Below are 21,736 nucleotides of genomic sequence, written 5' to 3'. Positions count from 1 at the left end.
AAAAATAAACTTGTGGAAGTATCTCACGTATCATAAATTTTCCCCTTTTTTTCTCTTTCGACTTTTGAACATTTAACTTGGGTAAAATGTGGACGTGTGGAGACGAGAAAAATCGCGGTTAAATTTGAATTTATTCAGCCAATTGCTGTGGAAATTACGGTGGCTGTGGCGGGGGAGCTTCGGCCGATCGTGAAAGCATCCGGCGATTTATCACCCGAATGAAAAAAAAAAAAATTTCCGCCATTCACGTGTGGTACACCGTGACTGATGAGGGAAAAATAGTGGGAGAGCAACGATAATAAATCTAGAAAAAATCAAACGACGCGAGTGTGAAGTGTCAGTGGACTTTGATGTCCCGGGGAATGAGTCGTGTCCATTCTTAGGTCGAACCCCATCACATGAAACACCTTGTCTCATCTCCCCTGGCCGTAAATACCCAGTACCTGACATTGTAATACTCTATCTACCACTCGTCCGTTTTTTACTTTGACAAAGTGCCAGGAAACTGTAAACAAAAAAAAAGCATTTCCATTTGCTCGTCGCTCAAGCGTTCTTCCAACTTTTCTCTTCTACCTCCTCTGATGTACCTTTTTCTGGTCTTTCTGTATCTTCTGTCTTCACTTTTTTTTCCCAATGCTTTATGCCCATCTATGTGCACTACCCACCTTTTCCGGATTAAAGTTTCCACAACCACCTTGGATTATTCAATTTCGCATTTCGTGTACTTTGAAATGATTTTTTTATTTCTTCATAATTTAATTTTAGGATCTCAGAGATGTTCGTTTGGTCGACGGCTTTCACCTGTGTTCAAGTGTTAATATAACAGTACCTCCACTGATTGAAATATTAGTTATGACTAATTGACGGATTCCCTGGAGCAAATGTTCATTCATTATCAGTTAACAAATACTGCGTTGAATCGACGCGATGGATAAACCGATGTGTCAATAATTAACATGAATGATGTTCGAAATAAATCAGCTCTTGTTAAAAATTTTAAATTCTTATCCCCAACTTTTAATTCTCTGTATTACGCGGTAAATAAAAGTGAAGAGGTGATTTTGTTCACAGTCTTGTGATACCGTGTTTAGCTCCTCATATTTTATTTATGAACCGAGACATCACAAAAATCATAAACTGCACATAATGTAAGAGTCAAAAAACCTCATCTTGTCTGATAGAAGTGGGGTTCATACGGGTTTTATAAGGGTCATATGAGTATCTTATGGGAGTTATAGTAGTAGGATAACACTGTCATATACATGTATAAAATATAGGAGAGTATCTATGCGTGTAATGTTAGGGTCTTATGGGGCTTGTCGGAAAGGTATCCCGGAGAGGAGGGCTATTTTTGTTTTGTAAAAGCTGCTTTCGAGTCCCTGGAGTTTGAAGCTTGAATTTTGGACAAAAAACTACATAAGTCTTCTGCAGGGCAAGTGAGCAATAAAAATTTCATGAACTCCGAGCTTTTATTTTTTGTAAATCCAACTCACTGACTTCATACCCCACATAATCTCACATTCAACTATATTTTGTTTCAAAATTGAAGTAAATTAGGACATTTGGGTCTCTCTGTTGTTCAAAAATTTGTCTCCACGAAAATTAACGAATGAAATAAGAATTACGTTTCTCAACTATTTCAACGAGTAAATTTTTTTTTCTCAGTACACCTTTCCCTACTCCCAGATAATTCAAGCACTTCCAATTCTGCATACGATCGATATTATCGCACGGGACTATTGAACCAGAAACCCCGAATTCAGATGGTACAAGGCGCGACGTGTTATATATCACCGACAACTCAGTCTCGTAGTTGGCGTGCAAGCACGAAAAAGCTCGCGAGTCATGTGTATTAGTGAGTAATAGTGAAGCAGAAGAGGCCTCTCCAACACCATCATGTACAAGTATTAGAAGCCAGTGTGAGCTTGCAAGGGAGTGTGTATCAGGGAGTTGCGCCAGCGCGACAGAGTTCACCGACCCTTTGACAGTCAGTCGCCAGTGTGAACTACAATTTAGCGATGTGCCAGAATACATCCCCTCCCCCATCATCTTCCATTATCCCCCCCCCCCTCTCCCCACCCCTCTCTCTACCCCCTACTATTACACACTCCATGAATTTTCCCATCATAATCGATGTTAATCTCGGTCGAATGTACCCACGAACTTTCCAACCAATAATGAGTGAACCCCAGAGAGTTTAATTACACAAAAATGATCATTAAAATCGTGACTAATCGACCGGTGGCTCTTCCATCCAATAATTAAATCCCTGAAAATTAATCCATAAACCTCCCCTTCCTGGTACTATAAAAAAAAAATATAATAAAAATAACGCAACATAAAAAGGTACGCGGTAGAACTCATAACTGATAATCCATTTTGTACATCGTATATTTTTGAATTAACGTCACCATGACAACGTCGATGGGTAAACTAACGTACACTATACCCAAAGTGTCTCGCACTCTACAGTGGTCGTTAGAAGAGCACGATTAGAGTAACCGTACCTCGTACACATGGCTGGTTCATCCTATATCCAGCTTTTACACACGTTTCATCCACATCGTCCATGAACACTGGCCATTCGCTTCACTCCGTGTGTATTCACAACTATCTCTATCTCACTTTATCCTCAACAGTTAATGGCAATTTGAATTGGTGGACTGCGTCGGATGAGTTGCGCCGAAGCAGTAGTAACTGCGTCGCGAGGGCAACCACGTTTCTACCCTCAGTGTGCCGTGCGGGTGGATTGCACTGAGAACGCGGTTCCGAGGACGTCGAGCCGGCGTCTCACGTCTGCGTTACATCAAACGCACGCATTTTTACACGCAATCATTTGTCCTATATTTTTTTTTTTAATTTCATCGATTAATTTCACCGCATCTCGGCAATTCGGCTCCTTCATTCGGGATTTTGTTTTTTCTTTTTATTCATTTTTCGCGGCGTCTCGGGTGATTTATTCGCCGGTAACTGTCATCTGTTGCTGGAGTTTGTTTTGATAAAGTTGGTGGAGAGAGGCTTTTATTTTTATTGCCCAATGTGGAGATGATTGTGAACAACTGGATAATTTTATTGTGGTGAGAATTCTGTGATTATTGGTGATCAGGAGTGATACGGGGAATCTTTATGGCGATGTACTCTGATGAGGTAATGATGATTTTATGATGAAATAGGGCTTTTACGATAGGCATTAGTACCTTTAGACACTGATGTTTGCTTTGATCACTCTATTTTTGTACCAGTAGGTGATTGAGTTGGAAGGGCGTTTGCATTTTCAAATTGTAATCTCAGTTTATTTATGGCACGTGGCGTTCACTGGCCTGACTATGTCGTTTGTCTGAAGTTATCGGGAATTTTTCACTTCCCCCATTTTGGAAATTCATGGGAGAATGAATACTTTATCCACGTGGTGTTGGAACTATGGGGTATGCTTGTATTTTAATGCTTGAGTGTCTTGAATCGAGATTAAATATGGAATTGGGTAATTTAATAAGGTATGTCGAGAGATGTAATCATGCATGTTCCCGGTGGTGGTGAATATTTCATTAGTAGTGAGGCGTCACGCGGTAAATGAGTTGTTCGTTCATTATATTAATCAAGTTTACCCGAAATTCTTGGGGTTTTTTTTAAAACTTTCACAAATTTCAGATTTTCAGGGCCAAAAGCTGTTGAATATTCCGGAAAGACTAGTAGATGGAAATGACTCAGTGTATGCATTCCTAATTATATCGTCGACGATAATTACATTCTATTTTAGTCGGCTCTTCTACCCTTTCAGTTCCATTATTTTCCATTCACATTAAACGTTTGTGATCGTGCATGCATTTTAGGTATCTCCTTTCCTTGCTATTCTTGGACACTAGGGACTATTGAATTTTCTTGTAATAAGGCCAAGCACGGATGAGTGAATTTAATGAGTTTGTGGCTTATTGAATTTGAAATGTACCGGTCAAACATGCAACTCTTGTCCCAATCTTTGGTTCCTTTCAGGGAAAATTCAACTTCCCTTTTCTCATTTTATCCCACCGAGAATGAAAGATTTAATGAATTAATTAAAAGCGTTGAGCAAGGAAATGGAGAGACCAGAGCTCCAGTTGAAATGAAAAACAAAAATGGTACAACAGTTATTGTGCTATTCGATTCCCCTCTATTGTTGTGGTTTGAGTAAGAGGTGGAGAGACGGATCTGTTAATTTTTTATGGGAAACTGCAGAGCGTTGCCATGGCAACCAAGTTTTCTCTGCTCTAGTGATCATGTCGTTGGAAAAAAAAATGAAATTTAGTGGACAAAGTAATTTCTAGAAGGGTGACAATATATTGAGGGAGAAGACAAGAGTTTTTCCAGAAGAAAGTCTTTTGGAAATTAACAACCCTATCATACCTCACGCCCAAAAAAAATATGCAATGAATTTTTCCTGTCCTTTCAGTGCATTATATTTTCATCATTTTTAACGATAAATAATCATTCTTCTTTTGACATTCAATAATTAATACTTTTATCTGTAATTAATTCTCCTCCCTGCAACCAGCAAAGTTAATTTTTTTTTCTATCGTGTAATTAATCTCAAACCCCGTGTTAAAAAATTTTTTAATCCCCTGACTGACATTCCACGATAATAGAGTCGCACTGTCTCCCTAATTACTCATTGTGATAATCTCACGTTTGTTTGTTCACCGCTCGTTTCTCATGTTGAGCTAAAAATAATGAAGAAGGTCGTACGAGAAAATGAAAGGGCACAGCAATTTGGTTAATATCATGTCTTATATGATGTTTTCTTTGTTGTCACATATCAAGATCAAACGTGCTTTTTTTACGATACTACATAAACTCTAAGAATAGCGTATGCGTGATAAAAGACTAGTGTTGATATCGCCCAACGAAATGCGGCACACGTTTCAGTAGAAATGAGATACCTCGGGGTGTATGGTCAGACACTGGCTGTTTGTATTGAAGTACTCCATTCCATCACAGCGAGTGATTCTGAGCGACTGTTTGGCTTTTGACGAAAGTTGTAGGTCAAGATTGAGGGACAACGGGGGGAAAAAGGAAAAGAATAGGTGACACGGAAACTGGAGCGTGACAATGACAAATTCGTTGGTATTCTCAGGGCGTTGAAAAAAAAAAAAAAAAGTAAGGGAAGAGGAGAGAACCAGCCTCGAGGCCCTTCCTTCACTTCCGCTGTTACATGTGTTGTGTAAAGCATGACAGGACGGGTGGAGGGATGAGTGGAAAACACTGGTGGATACCCTCGTACGCATGACAACGGAGTGTCAACACAAACATTCATTTACATGTTCTTCTCGTGGCTGGGGATAAATTTTCTGGGGACCGAACCACTGTATACTCTATAATGTTTGCTGTTAAGCTGGGGGATATAATGTGCGTGAAATATCGTGGAAATGTAACCAGATGGTCATGGAAATAAAACAAAGGGGGATGAAGTATTTACGTGAGTTATTGGGGAACGAGAAAAATATCGGTTGGGTTTTCAAGATACGACCAGTGACAGTGTGTGAATGGGAGAATCGAGTGAGACTACAATACGAGGAGACAAATTTTTAATTAAAAAAAAATAAATTTTGCACATGGTTTTTCACCCGGAAAATGTTACTTTTTACCTGGAATTTGATCCCCTTTGCGGGGAGGGAAAAAATGCGATTGGGAAGTATTCGCTTCGTCATTTTTTGTATTGAACGATCAATACAAAATTTTATCATTTAACTCACGGGATCCTTCGTGATTTTTTATTCAGGCAGAACACACGTCAAAGATTTCGCTTTCCATTTTCAATCATTTTGGAACTCGGGGTGAGGCCTGAGTTTTATGGAGAAAATGATATTCATAGGATATTTATTTTTATACGACACATATTCATGTTGGGGTCAAATGTACTTAATTCACAATTCTAGTTTTTTGGATAAGAAAACAAGTATAAGCTCTCCAACATTTAAAACACGTAATATCCCGCTGATTTAATAAATAAAACCAATCTACCCCATATATTACTTTTCTGGAACCAAAATTTAAATACCTTCACTCAGTCATTCGTTGTTTATCATAAAAAAAAATCAACACGGAACGTTTTCACGAATTTGGTTAAAAGCAAAAAAATACCGAACTTTACAAAAACAAGAATTCTCCCTCTTATAACAGCCAGAATATTTTAATTACCTAAACATCCACTAAATAGTTTAGAAATTATCATTCGAAAAATTGCAAAATATTCCAAGTCAATCTTTATTCACCTCTTAATACTGTATTTTCCTCCTTGGGGATGAATATTCGTCGACATTCAGATATCTGTTCTGCAGATTGTGATATAAATTCAAGGAAGCACGAGCCCACAAAGCACTATGATTTATCACGATACGTTTCATGCTCAGATTCTCTAATGGCTCTTGCTTACCATTTCCCAATCCTCTGTCTCTTCACCCTCTCTCCTCCCTCCCCACGCACATCTGACATTACTCCATTACCCCTAGATTTTCGCAATAATTATTCCGATCTCGTAGATTCCGGGATTCCTTCTTGAGCGATTACACTTCCCCAGTGACGCATGAATTCAAAAATTAATTGCTATGCGAGTTTATTATTCACTAGGAGGAGTGATGGTCTGAGGGGCTGCACAATCTATCCGAGAACCGGTAAAATTTTAACTAGACCGAGGATTAAATCAATTTGATTTCGTACGAAGTAGAATTTAGTGGAGGAACCCGGAGGTAAATTTCTCAACACGAGTAGAAAGAGAACAATTTTAGGGTCCAAGTCTTAGAAAAGAATTTTTTTTCCTATTTTCCTTTCCATATGGAAGATCCAATTATTTAAACGAGAATCGAGTAAAGTTTTTACACAAAGAAAAAACATTGAGAAAGATGGTGTATATTTAAAGTGTTTTATCCATCCTGCGGAAGATTGAGAATAACTGGGGAAATTTTTTTTCCACTAACCCAAGTTTCAATGTTGAACTGAAAGGGCATAAATTTACATGACGATGAAGGACTTTCCAAGTTAGGATTTTCATACCAAGGCACAGAATGAATTGAAAAAAATAAAAATGAGTTGGATGGATGGAGAGTGAGGATGAGTTGATGGAATACACAGCGTTTCTCGTGGTTGAAAGGCAACATAACAAAGTTGAGGGGTGAGATGCTGATTGGAGAAACCATTCAAAACTTCTCAGTGAGGGGAGGGCTTCGCACGTCGAGCGTCGAACTCCATTCTCCCACTATAGTTTGTGGGGAAAAAAAAAATGTCCTGACCTCACCAACGATGGGTATAGAACCATTTCAATTCAGTGAATTTTTTTTTCACGATGAAAAGAATGCAATGCCCCTGGAATTACTGACATTCCTGGTGAGGAGCACACCCGGAAGAAGTGCACTTTTAATCCACAATGAAGGTTGAGTTTTGTGCATTAAGGGAAAGGAAATAAAAGTTTATTCAACGAGAGTTTTTCAAGCACCTGAGTAATCATCAAAAATTAAAATAAAATTCAACTGTACATGTTAAAAAATTTTCCAAATTTTCAAGTACGAAATTAGTCTCAAGTCATCGACATCAACCGGATATTCCTCAACGGCCACAAAAATTGTATTCCACTGTGGGAGAAATTGGCAATTATTTTTTACCGAGCAATAGAATTCCCATTGATCTGTCTGATCTCCAACACTACGATACAAGTACGTTATTATCCTCCAATCCCCTGGTCAAACTGAATCCCAACTTTTTCAATAATCAATCCGCACTCACTAGCAACATCACAATGCGTGAACAAAGTACAAAGGGCTCCAAAATTGCTCATTCACAATTCCACGGGCTCTCAATGGAATCCTCGAGTATATCGACCAAGGGCTATCAATTGGCGCCATTGGCTCTTCCAGGCCTGTTGGCGGGAAACAAACACCTTCGACAAGGTCAATGAAAAAGGAAGGATACCACCAGTGTTAATAGAGTATCTATCTCGAGTGCTCGAACAATATTTCTCCATTTTCTTTCGGATTTTCAGCGAATAACAAAACAAGTGGACTTGGGTTAGGAAAAAGTCGGTCAAGAGTCGAGTCGATAGGGCATCGAGCGGTATCGATCTTAAAATATTTCTAGTCCTCGTTCCGTCATGATTTACTCCATCAATTTCATTCCCAAAGCTTCTGATCCCAGCAGCGAGGATAACTAGGGAGATATTCCCAGAATTTCACAAAGATCCCTCGAAGTTGCATTTACTCCCGAAATAGGTTTGATATTTCATCGTGTTAGAGTCCCTATGCGGTTGAGTTAAATTATTGGCTACATCGAGGTATATAATTATTAAAATCTATTAATAATCCTTTACTTTTCCGTATAAATGCGTTGGGATCCGGCCAAGAATGCAAAATTTATTCTTAACCCAGTCATTTCAGGATTCACGGTGGCTTCCCATGATCTATCGCTGGGTCAACGCGGTGGGTTCAGTGGAAAAACTCGTACCGAAACCCCCCATTACGTGGTTAGAAACATAATGAAATTCTAGGGAGAGAAAAAATTTTTGGGAGAGCAATTTTTAATTTTATTTGGAGAAAAAAAATGATGAAGTCGAGCCAATTTGACTGGAAAATTCTCACTGAAAACAGCCCATTTCAATTTTATTGTACTCGTATTTAATAAATATTCCTCGAAATGGGATTAAACAATGCAGGAAATGCTTGTTATATTCTTGGAAAATAACGTCAGGACCGAGGGGGGAGGGCAGTTGAAAACTATTCATGTCTGCGACGTAAATATCGAAAACTAGTTGGTGATTTGGAAGCACTTGGAATTATTAGTTATGACTGCAAATTCAACGAGATTCGTTTTCCTTATTTTAAAAGTTAGGATGAATTGAATGAAATTTTTTCCAGTCGTCGAACTGGAATTTTTGTGGGCAATTTCTCCGGGTGTGGAAATTTTCTCAAAAAAATCACTCAATGAAAATCCTGGAAAGAAGAAATAACCAAAGAGTTGACCAAAAAGCCCTCATCCATTGCAAACCAACTTCATGAGGGAAAAAAACCAATAGTTCACCCTTTGATACGGACACTCCACTGGTTGGAGAGGAAATTTTCCCCTCTCCCCTCCCCGCCGGTCGGCGTTTGAAATAATTGATACTTTTTCGACTACCAGTGGGTTATCGACATATATTTGAGAAATCGCTACTGCGCATACCAGTGGAAATTAAAAACCATCAGTATATTTTCCATTTTTTATAATAGAATTCAATGTATCCATCCTGGACAGTGTCGGTTACACCTTCCACTCGTCCTGGTACACTCGAACTGATAAATGCAGAAAATAGGAAAGTGAGCCCGAATAACCGACTTTCATGCAGCGATATATCATGGTACACTGTTTTAAACTCTTTTACAGCCATCTTTATGGCTCTCGGTGGACATAAAAAAAAAATTGTACCCCGAGGCGGGCTCTAGTTGTGGCCTGTCTTGATGAGTGATGAGTGATGGCTCTCTTGATTTCATCAGACCATTAGACGGGAATTTTTTTTTATTCTATCCACCACTGTTTCACTCCCATCGATCTCCATCGACTCTGGGCTGTTCTATTTTCCCGGGGCAATGATCATAAACTCAATATCATTTCATTCGGGAGATAATATTCTCTACCTTCGAGGCAGCAAAAATATCATCTCAAAGAGGGGGAAAAAATTGACGAAAAAAAAAAAACAGCTTCAGAAATTTATAAAATTGACTTTCATAGTCATAATTAATTTCATCAGCTGAAAAGTTTTCTCACCCTTCAACTAAATTATCTACAGTTATCGATCTCAGTGAAGTCACAAACAAGTACTTCTCTCAATTAACATTTGACAATTAAAAAAAAAAAGTTAAATTTTTTTATCGAGATCAGATGGACTTCATTCGATTTAACTAAATAATTTCTACCGGAATAAAAATAATATAGTCTATTTATTACATTAGACTTTCTACAATGACTTTAACATTCCTTTATGACGGAGAGATCGTGACTAGATTGTGACAGATTAAATTTTTTTTTCTCCCCCAAAAAAAAAACGACAAACGTGCTAAACTGGAACCCCCTTGAATAAAAATACATGCGCCATAAGGGTCGTACAGTCGGACAATGTCATTGCCACTCGGCCATGAAAACCGAGAGATTTGCCTCAGAAAAAAAAAGAAAACCGTTGACTAGAGAAATAGACTCCGAAAATAAAGAAGGGAGGCCAAGAGGGCAAAAAAGAGGACTCGCCGAGTGAATCTCACCCGAATGCTCTTACCCCCGCGCTTCATACTCATTAGTCCACGCCCGGTTGTATACATTCAGTTTCTAGATGATATACTTACGGGGAGTCACTTCTCTACTACATAAACCCCCCCTTGGTGAATTGGTTAGGTACATGCTCACTCGCTCCAGCTACTCGAGCTGTTAATGCGAAACCCAGTGGCCCAGCCCCACTCACTAGAGGTGAAACAGCGGAAAGAGAAGGTGCTCCTCCTACGTTCTTTCCTTTATTCAGAGACTAGGAAAAGCTTTGATAAAAAAAAACGGAAAAAGCACGAAATTTCGTGAGAGATCTCCATAGAGATAAAATTCTATCAGTCCTTTCATTGCTCCAGACTCAATGGCATTGCTCAATGTCGAATTAAACAACACGAGGGAAAATAACATGAAATGAAATAGTTTTTTTCCGCTTTTCCAGCAATGAAGGTTCACAGTAAAAAAAAAAAAATGTTGTACTTCTGCCTCTGGTTCGGGGGTATTAAATACTCCAGTGGTAAAAGTACCTTCCATTACTGTTGAAATTATCCAGCTGTTTCTGTTAATTTATTTGCAGGAAAATATTGAAGAATGACAGGAGACGTATCTGAATGAGTCGACAATGATAATTTTTCCGATCCCTCTCACAGATTGACATTTCGGTTGATCATCTTGAGAAATGTTTTCGTGGCAAAAAATAGAAAACTCCATTCTCGATATCTACCCGAAAAGGTCAGACTTGTAAGCCCTCTGAGGAAAGAAGGGCGAGTGAATTCTGATGGTTCTCAGTCGGTAATGAATTACATCGATTCCCAGGTCTTTATTTTTTCGAGATCGATAGTCTCATTGTTCGAGGTCTGCAGTACTAACAACTATTTTCGATGAATTCATCAAATTTTAAAATCAATCAAAACCCTGAATGAACGGAAAATGTTTTCCTCGAATCAAACGACTTTTAGAATTTCTTTTCCATGAAAAATCGAAGTAACTCGTGGGATTGTTGGAATTTGACTTGACGTTGCAGCAGTTAATTTCACGATGGCCAATAAAAAAAAAGATCGCTACCCTGACGATAATTCTCACGGACGGGTTTTTATTTGTTGAGCTCAGGAGATAGTACGTGTGTCAATCGTCAACCAGTAGAAACACGAGAAACAGTAAATTCTTGATGCATGTCGTCAAGTTGGCAATGCAATGTCACGCGTCCGTGCTCCCCCATGGCCCTGGAAGTCATTTTTTCCCCCCGGTGTCTATTCACTTTCAATTATTGTAATGGACAGAGAGTACTGAATTCCCGACGAAGGTGCGACGGACAATTCTACATGCGATTAATTAAGAAGTTTTTTTCCGCGGTGATGTGACAGCAGTTGGATAAAAAAAAGTTAAATAATTACAGAGATGTGACATAAAAAAAATCCCTGAATTATCCCATCGTCAGCAACAACAATTCTAAATATGAAAATAAATTACAGATCCAAAAGTATCCACTCCCTTCAATTTGATTATTAGCGTAGTGCGCACTGCGCTCAGAGGCACGAAAACCGTAGCGTCAAAATGACGATATTCGTAATTCGAAGTCAGTTAATTGCGATACGAAACCACCTAGTACGACATCAACTATGCAATACTTCGTCAAACGATACATAGTACAGACCCGTAGAGACGTATGAATCTGTAACTTGCTCGTTAAGGTGAAACTCACTCTCGAGTTTCGCTGTCGCGACTCTTCTCAAGTAGAAACCCCCCGACTCCGGTAAGACGAAGGTTTATTTTCGCGACTGACTTTGTTTGACTGACTTGTTCATTTTATTACAACCGCAGTTTCCGAAACTTTGAGGTGATAAAATTCAAGTGCAATTATCGCAAAGAAAACAAAATTTCTGCCCGGTAAATTAGATATTTTAGTTTGGAAATTTTTAAATAAAAAAAAAGAAGAATAAATGGGAAGAACAACGAACGAGAGACAAACGAGTGTTAAAAAATCGTTTTCATGAATTACGGAACATCCGATTTTGTTGAAAAAATTAGATTTTGAAGGCTAACTTTTCTGATAAAACCCACCCTCGTCCCTCGCTACGTCCCTTGGAGGTCTAATTTTTGCCTAAAATTTCTTTTACTGCATTAATGACACGACTAGGCCACATGGCGGTTCCCGAAATGAACTTAACGCTGAGATGTTGCCCCACTATTTTTCAAAGAAAACACAGTACATAATTTCTAATTTTACACCACAGGCTTTTCCACACTTGCCGTCGATGTTGGAACTGTGGTTGGCCATCACTGGTGACGATGTCCCCTGAATATACTCACTCCACACACGTAAATAGTTCCTTGCGGCTTCATTACCCATGTGCCTGCACACTGTTTACTTTCACTAACACGTTTCTAATAATATTTGCGGTAGTTTCTGATGAAAAACTCACGTCGAAGTAAAAAATAATTCCAGCAAAGCGCACAATTCCACAATATTCACATATCGACGGGATGATTTTAAATTTTAATATTAATTTCAATCTCAAGGTTTGAAATGTGATTGCAAAAAAATCTCAATTTGCCAAGGAATTATGGAAATACCTAGTAAACAACCCCCCAATATCCCTCACAATCTCCTTCCGGAAACAGCAATTTACTTGTTAATCCCAAGTTACGTCAAGTTTTTCGTGCGAAGCTGAGCCTTAACGAAAAGAAAACATTTCTCAACTCGAGATGTTTTTTCCACTCCGTTGTTTCTCGTCCACGACAGGCTTCACGAAGATGCCTCACAGTGTTCGTGCTGAGGAGCGATAAAGACGTCGCGAGTTGCCTGACATTTCTGGAGCACCCAGTGAGTTTGTTTAGGGAAGCCAGGAGTACAAGAGTAAAGGGAAACTTTCGGATGAATCGATAAGGGTGTCTGTTCACTCAAATCCACAACACTGTCAAGCATCTTGTAAATATTCCATCAGTTCTGTGTCATTAAAAAAAATGCACTTTCAGAAAAAAATTTTTTGAAGAAAAAAATTGATCATTCTCATGAAAAATTCCTCTTCATGCAGAAACTTATTCGGTTTTTGATCCTGGAAATTCTTTTCTTTTATGAAATACCGGAAAAAAACGTATAATGAAGACGAGAATTGTTCCGACCCATTGGGTTTGCGAAAAACCTGTAATGTCAGCTGCAGGATGTACTCACAGCGAAGCCCAATGAAAATAAGCATATTAACAAGAGCCCGACGATCATGAATATGTAGATTTGGATTACACTCAAGTAGGGGGCTTCACGCTTTACTTCGTCGCTTCGTATCCCTTTACTTCAGACTCTCCCATCCTTATTAAGTCGAGTGGAGAACCTCCGATGGAGGCATTAACCTGTTTATCATCTGTTGGGCATTCCAGTGTTTGAAAGACCGATGAGGGAAAGATGCTGGGGTAAGTTAAAGCACAGGTATAAATTTGGTTCCCGTATTTTCCAGCTTTAAATGCTAATGGAGTACGATGTTCATCAATTTTTGAGGAGGGTTACCCTCATGCCTGACAGCATATTCGAGTGGAGCTTCGTATTTATGCAAACACTTGTCCTCGATGACCAGTAATCCATAAATTCATGGAGTTCGCGGGAGGAATTTCAACTATAGGGATGCGAGGGGAGCGATAAAATTCGGTAATGCTAGAATTCCCTTCTCGTTCGCCTTTCCGTCAATCTTTATGATCGATGGTAACTGCAGAATACTTTCCATCATACGGTTCTGTATATTGTTGCAGATCCTCGTCAGAATTTTTCGGATTAAATGTCTGAGCTTCTGTCATGTTCCATTTCTTCAATCCAATAATCGATATTTGTAGGAAAAGTGGCAATTAATATTAATTATCCTCTGAAAATTTATGATTCATTGAAGAATCGAAATAATAAATGAATGAACATTTCAGATTTTGTTTTTGCCACCACCCTCATATCTCAGCTAAAAATACAACCTCTCGCCGCGAAATATAATGCACTTTGCCATTTTCAAGCAACAAATATTTCGACACAACTGAACACGAACTTAAAAACCTTCCGTATTATCACAGCAAGAAGTTTCAATTGAATTATCGACAATCGACTTATCTCCACGTGTTTTTCTCGTGACAAACCGATACAGGCCATTAACCAACGATAACGTAAAAGGAAAAAAGTCCAAGGGTTGCCAGCAAACATTGACTTGATAATGTGGAGACGAGTTATCTGATCCCAGGGACTAAAAAAAAATTTATGTGCATCGATGCAAACAGGTTGACTAAGGACAGTGGAGTACTCATGTACATATTCTACTAGCCCCATTCACGTAGATGTTCGATTCAAGATCTGATACTGAAGCATGTGCAGGCTCAACTTGCCACTGGCATTTTATGGACATGACCCAAATTTCTTCATCGCAAAATGTCGGAGTCACGCAATGTTGTACAGCTAGGCACATCCTCAGGTACCGAATGGGGCTTCTGACGACATGAAAAGACAGTAGAGCTGGCGAGCAATATAATTTCCTCGGAGGGCCATGAATTTCGTGATTCTAGTTTACAACTTTAACGAAAAACTCCAACGGTGAAATCCAAGTTGGAGAAGTGAGATATATGCCAGGTTGGAGTAATTAATTATTCAGTGGTACGAGTTTTATTTATTGGACGGAGATTCAAGCGGTGAAGAATGCTTTTACCAACCGACAAAAACCAATGTTTGGTTACACCACTTCATTATTTATTTATTTCATCATTGAAGACTGAAAAAATTATTTGATTGTTTCAATCTTCCAGTTCGATCCTCCCCAATCTCCGCATCTAACTAATTCTCGGGAAATTCGTGCTACGTCGATGAAAATGAAACGAATTTCCCTGTGAATATCATGAATTAAAAATTCTTATTCGTCTGCGCAGTGGACGTAAACCACAGGGGATGATAAACCGTATCGATTAACGTAGACGTTGATTCGGGTTTCCTCTTACGCTCTCCTACAGCACAATTCTACCCTCACCGAGAGGCGGTAAAATGAAGGTGGTTGCTGTTGGTGCAAAACACAACCCTCTTGGTCATCTCCGTGATTATCGGCGCGTCGATTACGCTGATGGTACCTTTTTTTCATGCGGAGCTCTTCCACTTTCCTCCCTCGGCACTTGCTTTTTCCTTATTTTTTCGTCTAAGTCTTACATCCCCTCGTCCCAACTGATATAAAATTAAGGGAGGGGAGAATCGCCTGGATCAACGTCTCCGAGACAATATTCTTTCGGACAAAACCACCTCGGGTGTATTTCCCCACAGGTGTTTTCCGGGAATTCACCCCATTGAGGGTAATCCTCGTCGGGTGAATTCGTTTCAAATGTGGACAGCCCCATAATCCCGAAGATCCTCCATTACCGAATAAAAATTATCACCTAATTTGGTTCGGGAGCTTGCAATGAACCTGTGAGAAAATATCTCGAAAAAATCCTCTTCTTAATTAACTCTTTTCGATAATAAACTCGCAAAATATTTTTTTTCCCCGTCAAAAGGACCTCTGTAACAATAATGAGTTCAAAAAAGTCCTAACAAGACCATAAATAACCTCGTGAGTCGGGCAGGATAAATAAGTCAGAAGGCAGGATACGATAAAGTGTTGTAAAGCCTCTTTACCACTCACCCCCTCGGGCTATAAATTCCTCGGAACCCCTTTTTTGTATTTCCCAACGAATATTGATTTCGCTGTTGTCCCTCTCGATTCTTCCCCCTTTTTGACGCTAGAGTTGATGCAGCTATGCGGAGGGTTGCTGTTAATCCAGAAAGTGTCGGGGCGAATATCAACGTATTGTCCCTCCCCACATGCCCTCAGTCAGTGAGAAATATCTGAGGGGTGATTTCTATCGGATCATCTTGACTTATAGCCTTGCTTCCGTAACATCATAAGAAATTGTCACCGAAGAAGGGGAAAGTGGAGTTTTAGTTCTATTTTTCACAGTCATCTGAGGAGAAAAAAGCCCGACAAAACTTTTTTTTTCTCATCTTTCTCGGTTTACTACACCTACGCTACACGTGTTTTCGCCAAATTTCTCTCTCATGAGTTCAGGAGGAAGCGAAATTACACCCGCGATTATAATAATCTTGGTTAGTCCGGGAATCCCAGTTTGCACGCGATTCATAATAATTAGTTCAGCATTAACATCCATGTTCTTGGATAATTGCGGTTTAATTGCCTTCCGAGTCATCCTCCGGCGTTCCCAGATGTTCAACAAAATTAATATTTGGATTTTCTACGGAACGATATTTACAATTTTCCCCCCGTCGAGAGGGACAAAAATTAAATCCCTTCTTAATTTAACATTAAAAAAAGAGAGTCTATTATCAGGTGAAAGTGGCTAGTAGACATTCATGTGTATACTCATGAATCACTGCTGTAATCGAAAGTACATCAAACATTCAGCGGCCTATCGTCCCAGTTATCAAAATGCTTTCGGTGTACCATATTCCCTGAGCCTATCGGTACGCCATCATCGATCCGTCTCGGCTATAAAAATCTCACTGCGATATTTTCCCTCAGCGCACAAATGCAATCTCCATCACCAACTTGAACACTGCGTTGACACAATAGATAACCGAAAAGACGTTGCAAAGTAAACGAATTCAAAAAATAATAAATTATTTCAATATTTTATCCTCATAAATGGAAAATAATTTCCAATACATTCCCTATCCTTATTTTTCTTTATTCATTGTTTATTCTTCCTCCCACTCTATTGTTCAACATCGGATTATGGACTTATCGTAATTACTATCGATGAGGTGTCGATGAAATACACACATGAAAGAGTTCATCCGCTTAATGCCATTTCAATCATCACTATTTGAATAATCGATGAGGATTCCCACGCGTGTTTTGCCATTTAACGAGCTGTGCAGAACACGATAAACACCTTTTTCATCCTTTTGTAAACTCAGCCAAGTTACTCTAGAGGATAAGCTCGAGGCGAGAAGCAGCTGAACGTATTGCAGAAGCACTCTAGGAGGTCTGTTCTATATAGGCTCACATGTTACCGTTTTATCGTCCACTCGCAAACCCATAAAATGGAATTAATCGCTTTTTGTGTATTCACCGTATAACTCGTTTTTCGTTGAACTTTGTTGCCATCCTTTATGCGTTGAATAAATCCGACGAGAGGCCCGAGTTATGACGATCACAATTCCAAGGGAGTACTTAGAACTCCTCATACACAGTAGAAAATATATTTAGTACTGTAGTTAGTGTCTCTGGTGTAAGAGCCAAATATTTCGCCGATGAAATTAACTCTCGTACGGAAAATTCATTTTAACACCGCAGTCTATTCATTAATATGTTAATTTTAATGTTTATGAAGCTGTCAATGTTTTACTGCACTCCTATAGTTCACTCCTGAATTAATTAATTCTCCACATTCCCACCGATAAATTCCAAAAAAATCCCCTCCCTTTACTATTGAATTCTTCGGTGCGTGTTATCTCAAATCTCGAGTGATATTCCTCAATAATTCTTCCCAATTCCCTCAACGCCAGAAAATTAATGATAAAATCCCTTCAATTGATCGCCGAGGAGAGAAAAATCATTGAAATAATGATTCGATGGATATTCGCATCCAGGTCCACCACATACCATTCATTTCCAGCGAGTGACTTCTGCAGCTGACGGGCCATAAAAATGAAAAATTCAGGACAAATCAAGATGAACTTTGCCTCTTAAAAAATGTAGCAATTTTTTTTTTTTGCCAAACGATATGGGATCGGTGACTGCAGAAGCCACTGCATTCCGAATAAATGTGATCCCCTATTCGTGTTTATGATTCGAGGGAAGAGTTTGCCACGAGGAGTGACCGAGTAAACTTTTGTAAATTTCCGCACGTTCGAGCTTTATGAAAAGGCAAGAACGCCCCGGAGATTTGATCCACCGTTTGCTTTTACTATGCACCAAAGAGGCGTAGACGTGGGTGTGTATACATAAACGTAACGGTAGCATTTTAAAAGCGATCTATCGACGTTTGTGAAGCGTTGATATCTCACTAGCCGACACCTGGCCTACTTGCCCCCCCCCCCGCCACCCTCCCCTCTCCGATCCACCCGTAAACTCCGTCTTTTCATTCAAACATATCTTCCGAATCCAACTGACGAATTGACTTTTGGAAACAATAGTTATTCCTGAATTGCTGAGCATCACGTCATTTGTCAATTTTGTCAAGTTGAAATCGTTGATGTGAAAAGTTTAATTATTCCACTGAGTTTGCTTTCCACCAGTTAAATTACCGTTACTATGAACGGAGAAAAATGTGGGAATGAAAGAGGTGTTCTACCGTTCGTTGTGCAGTGAAATAGAGTGGATTATCGTACTATCAGAATTCATGAATATGAAAAAATTGAAATTAAACGCGTGGATATATTGTCATTAATATTTATTTCAATATACGGTGAGAAATTTAAAACCAGCTTATGGTTGAAAAATGTCATTTCAAGTGATCACTGCATCAAAATCTACTCAAATGTTAAAATAATATACGTCAGCCATATTTCATGGGCTCTTACGTATGCCATTATTGTTAAAATATTAACTCACGTGCATACACGAGTGAAAACAGTGCCTAGACAACTGCATAACTATATTTTTCATGGCTTATGAATAAACTATAATCTCATACGGGACTTTCAAACGGGCTCCGGGGTTAAAAGTCAAATGAAAGAGTTACTGGCTCCGTGGCTCACAGATGCCCCCTCAGCACTCGTTGAATATACAATGAAATATGCTGGAAGGGGAAAGAATCGATGTACAATAGTTCACTGTTTTTATTCTGTATAGTTTATATTCTTGCACTCATGAAAATTCTTCATTGACTCACGCCTTCGTTTAATTCAATGCCTTCCATTTAAACGCCCGTCAAATATTCGTTTTCGATAAATACTATTGCCTTGACTATTGTCTCTAGCCAACGATATGAAATTTCACCGAGAAAAAATATTTAATCAGATCTTTAACCGCATCCGATTGACTTGGCTATCGCAAATCCAATCGCAAAGTGTTTTATGTGAGTTTCCTGTTGTCCCGAGAACTCTAACTATCTCCACCAACATCAAACATCGAATCTTTGATGTGGACCGTCCGTCTGCGAATGAAGCAACTGTCCTACTATCCCTTCTGCATAAGTTTTTGGTAATTACAATATTTGATGGAGCGTCCGACTTCTTGTATAAGTTAGTAATTGGGGTTTCGGGTATATCCCCTCGTAAATCCCAGTTGGTGCAGTCTTTTGCACATGAAATACCAGTAGTTACCGCTACCATATGATAATACAATAATTCCCGAGCCCTGGGTAACCCTATGAATTTTTTATAGGGAGTTATATTAGATTCGACTGTGGCCAGCCACATCAAAGTTTTGATTTTCAATTTTGTTAGAATGGAATCATCTACTCAAGAGTAGATTTTAGTTCAACATTACAAAGTTCAATCCAATCTGTTTCTATCATACAAAGTCCCTTTGCCCCTCAATATCCGAAATTTGGTCAGAATTAAAGTACTTTTACCGATTTCAAAGCAATTGCAACGATCCCTTGCAGGTCAGTTTCCAATAACCGAAATAATAACAAACCCTGTTTTCTTCTAGAATTCAATCGTTTCCAGTTGATTGGAAATCCAGATCTTTTGTATGTGTTTCCGAGTAATTTCTGCAAAACACATTTGAGCATTCGATCTACTAACTTCATAGCAGACAAGCCCTTTGGAAGTGAAATGACTGTACTTATTATCTCCACACGAATTCACAGCAGTTCCACAAGCCCCTGATCCCTTCGCTATATCTTTCCCTCAAATTTTCTATTGTGACTTCTGTCTTCTATCTTCAATTCAACATCAAACATTTGTTCTACATATCTTAACGACCAACGAAAGACCTCTATCTCTAATTTCTGCATGACCTTCCAATAATCCCAAAGCCAATTTACATGTAACAAATTGAATAAAGATACGAACAACGAGTCATCCCAATCACCGAATCTAATGTTATGCATCTGCCCGTTCTGGTATTGTAGGAGATGGCGACGTGACGGAACTGATCAAAAGAAGCTGTGGAGTATTAGTCATGAACACAAATGGAAATGCTGGTTCACAGGAGGGTGGAAATGGCAATGATTATGGTAGTAATGAGGAAACTGCTGCATTGCTGAGCCGTGCACCACCACCACCAGTTGTTGTTGCTGCTGGATCTCAAGGAAAGCCGGTATTAACCCGTCAGGATCGTGCAACATATCTTGTTGCATCACCACAATTATCAGTATCTGGACTTGGTGGATCTGAGGAGAGTGCGACAAATGAGGATCCATCAACTAGATCAGTACCAGATATTGAATTACACTGTCGTTTCGATGGTGATAATCAGCATCAACAATGCACATCACATTATCCAACCACCACTCTTTATCGCACCAGACAGGCATCACATCAGTACAACCGTTGCCGATGCGACAGACGAGACTCCCTCGCACCCTCATCTGCCCTTCATCTGGCACGCAGCGTATCGAGGTAGGTTTTACCATCACAATTTCATTCATCACCATGAAAATAAATTGATTTTTTTGTATATCACTGATGATCCGTCGAAAATCATTTTTTTCTCTCAAGTAAATACGTCAATTATCCAGCATTAAATATTGATTAATATCAAATTGATGATAATGAGGATAAAAACATGAATTATCTTATTGTTTCTAATCCTGTGTCGACAATTGTCGAAATCTTGATGGAACAAAAATTGCCTCCACTAGCATCAGCTTCTCTTTCATGTGCTGAGCAATTTTTTTTAACCCTTTGATGATATTGATCTACAATTTCAGTCTCGTTAAGCTCTCAAAAGAAGAAAATTATATCTAAATGAATAAAATTCTTTAGAGACATTTATACACCGATCGTATCACTGCGAAGGCGGTTCCCCAATGGTTCAGTTGAAATATCGAACTGCTGAATAATTCGGTGTTTGCCACAACTTCCGTTATTTTGTGATGTTGTTTGGGACAGTTTAGACGTCGATCAATCAAACTAGTTTACCCAGTGGATCAGTTACCCACGAGACTTGAGTTCTAAAAAGATGATGAATTGAGTTTAAAGTAACTGTTAAATTGAGTTAAAAGGTCACTTTTGGAAAGGTCAAGTCTCGCTGAATCTGGCTGGCTTGAGCCTGCTGATGCTGCTGTATATCCCCCGACGTTTATCAGAGAAAATTGGAACGCTACTTGACACAAAGTACTCCGTTGTTTCATGGAGGGTGCAACAGTGGGTTTCTCTAACGAAGAATAGGGGAGGTGTCATAATAGAGTGAGAGTAGGGGCGCGTAATTGGGTTGAACTACCATTTCTTGTCATTTATGGCTATTTTTGGAGAGCAATTTTTCGCGCGGAGGGAAAAATATAGCAAAAATTGCCCTAACACGAGCAGCCAAATCATTTTCCGCAACATTTTAATCAATGCTAAATGTAGAATGACAAAAGTATCCTTGCGTCATTC

General features: G+C 39.1%; 1 protein-coding gene across 7 annotated transcripts in view; it reads left to right on the top strand.

Moving 5' to 3' along the window:
• The first annotated feature begins 2,724 nt into the window (after positions 1-2,724).
• The window catches only part of LOC135163561 (small conductance calcium-activated potassium channel protein), an 88,095-nt gene continuing 69,083 nt past the window's right edge, over positions 2,725-21,736 (top strand). For 6 of the 7 annotated variants that reach the window (XM_064123091.1, XM_064123090.1, XM_064123089.1 and 3 more), the window contains exons 1-2: positions 2,725-3,147; positions 20,269-20,758. In XM_064123091.1, coding sequence (XP_063979161.1) covers positions 20,319-20,758 — 440 coding nt within the window. In that variant the 5' untranslated portion in view covers positions 2,725-3,147; positions 20,269-20,318. The remainder of the gene's footprint in view (positions 3,148-20,268; positions 20,759-21,736) is intronic. The other variant, XM_064123092.1, reaches the window with a different exon arrangement.

Source organism: Diachasmimorpha longicaudata, chromosome 6 (assembly GCF_034640455.1).
Source record: "Diachasmimorpha longicaudata isolate KC_UGA_2023 chromosome 6, iyDiaLong2, whole genome shotgun sequence".
NCBI lineage: Eukaryota > Metazoa > Arthropoda > Insecta > Hymenoptera > Braconidae > Diachasmimorpha > Diachasmimorpha longicaudata.
Note: the sequence above shows the minus strand (reverse complement) of the source record. Positions and strands in the feature narration are given on the sequence as shown.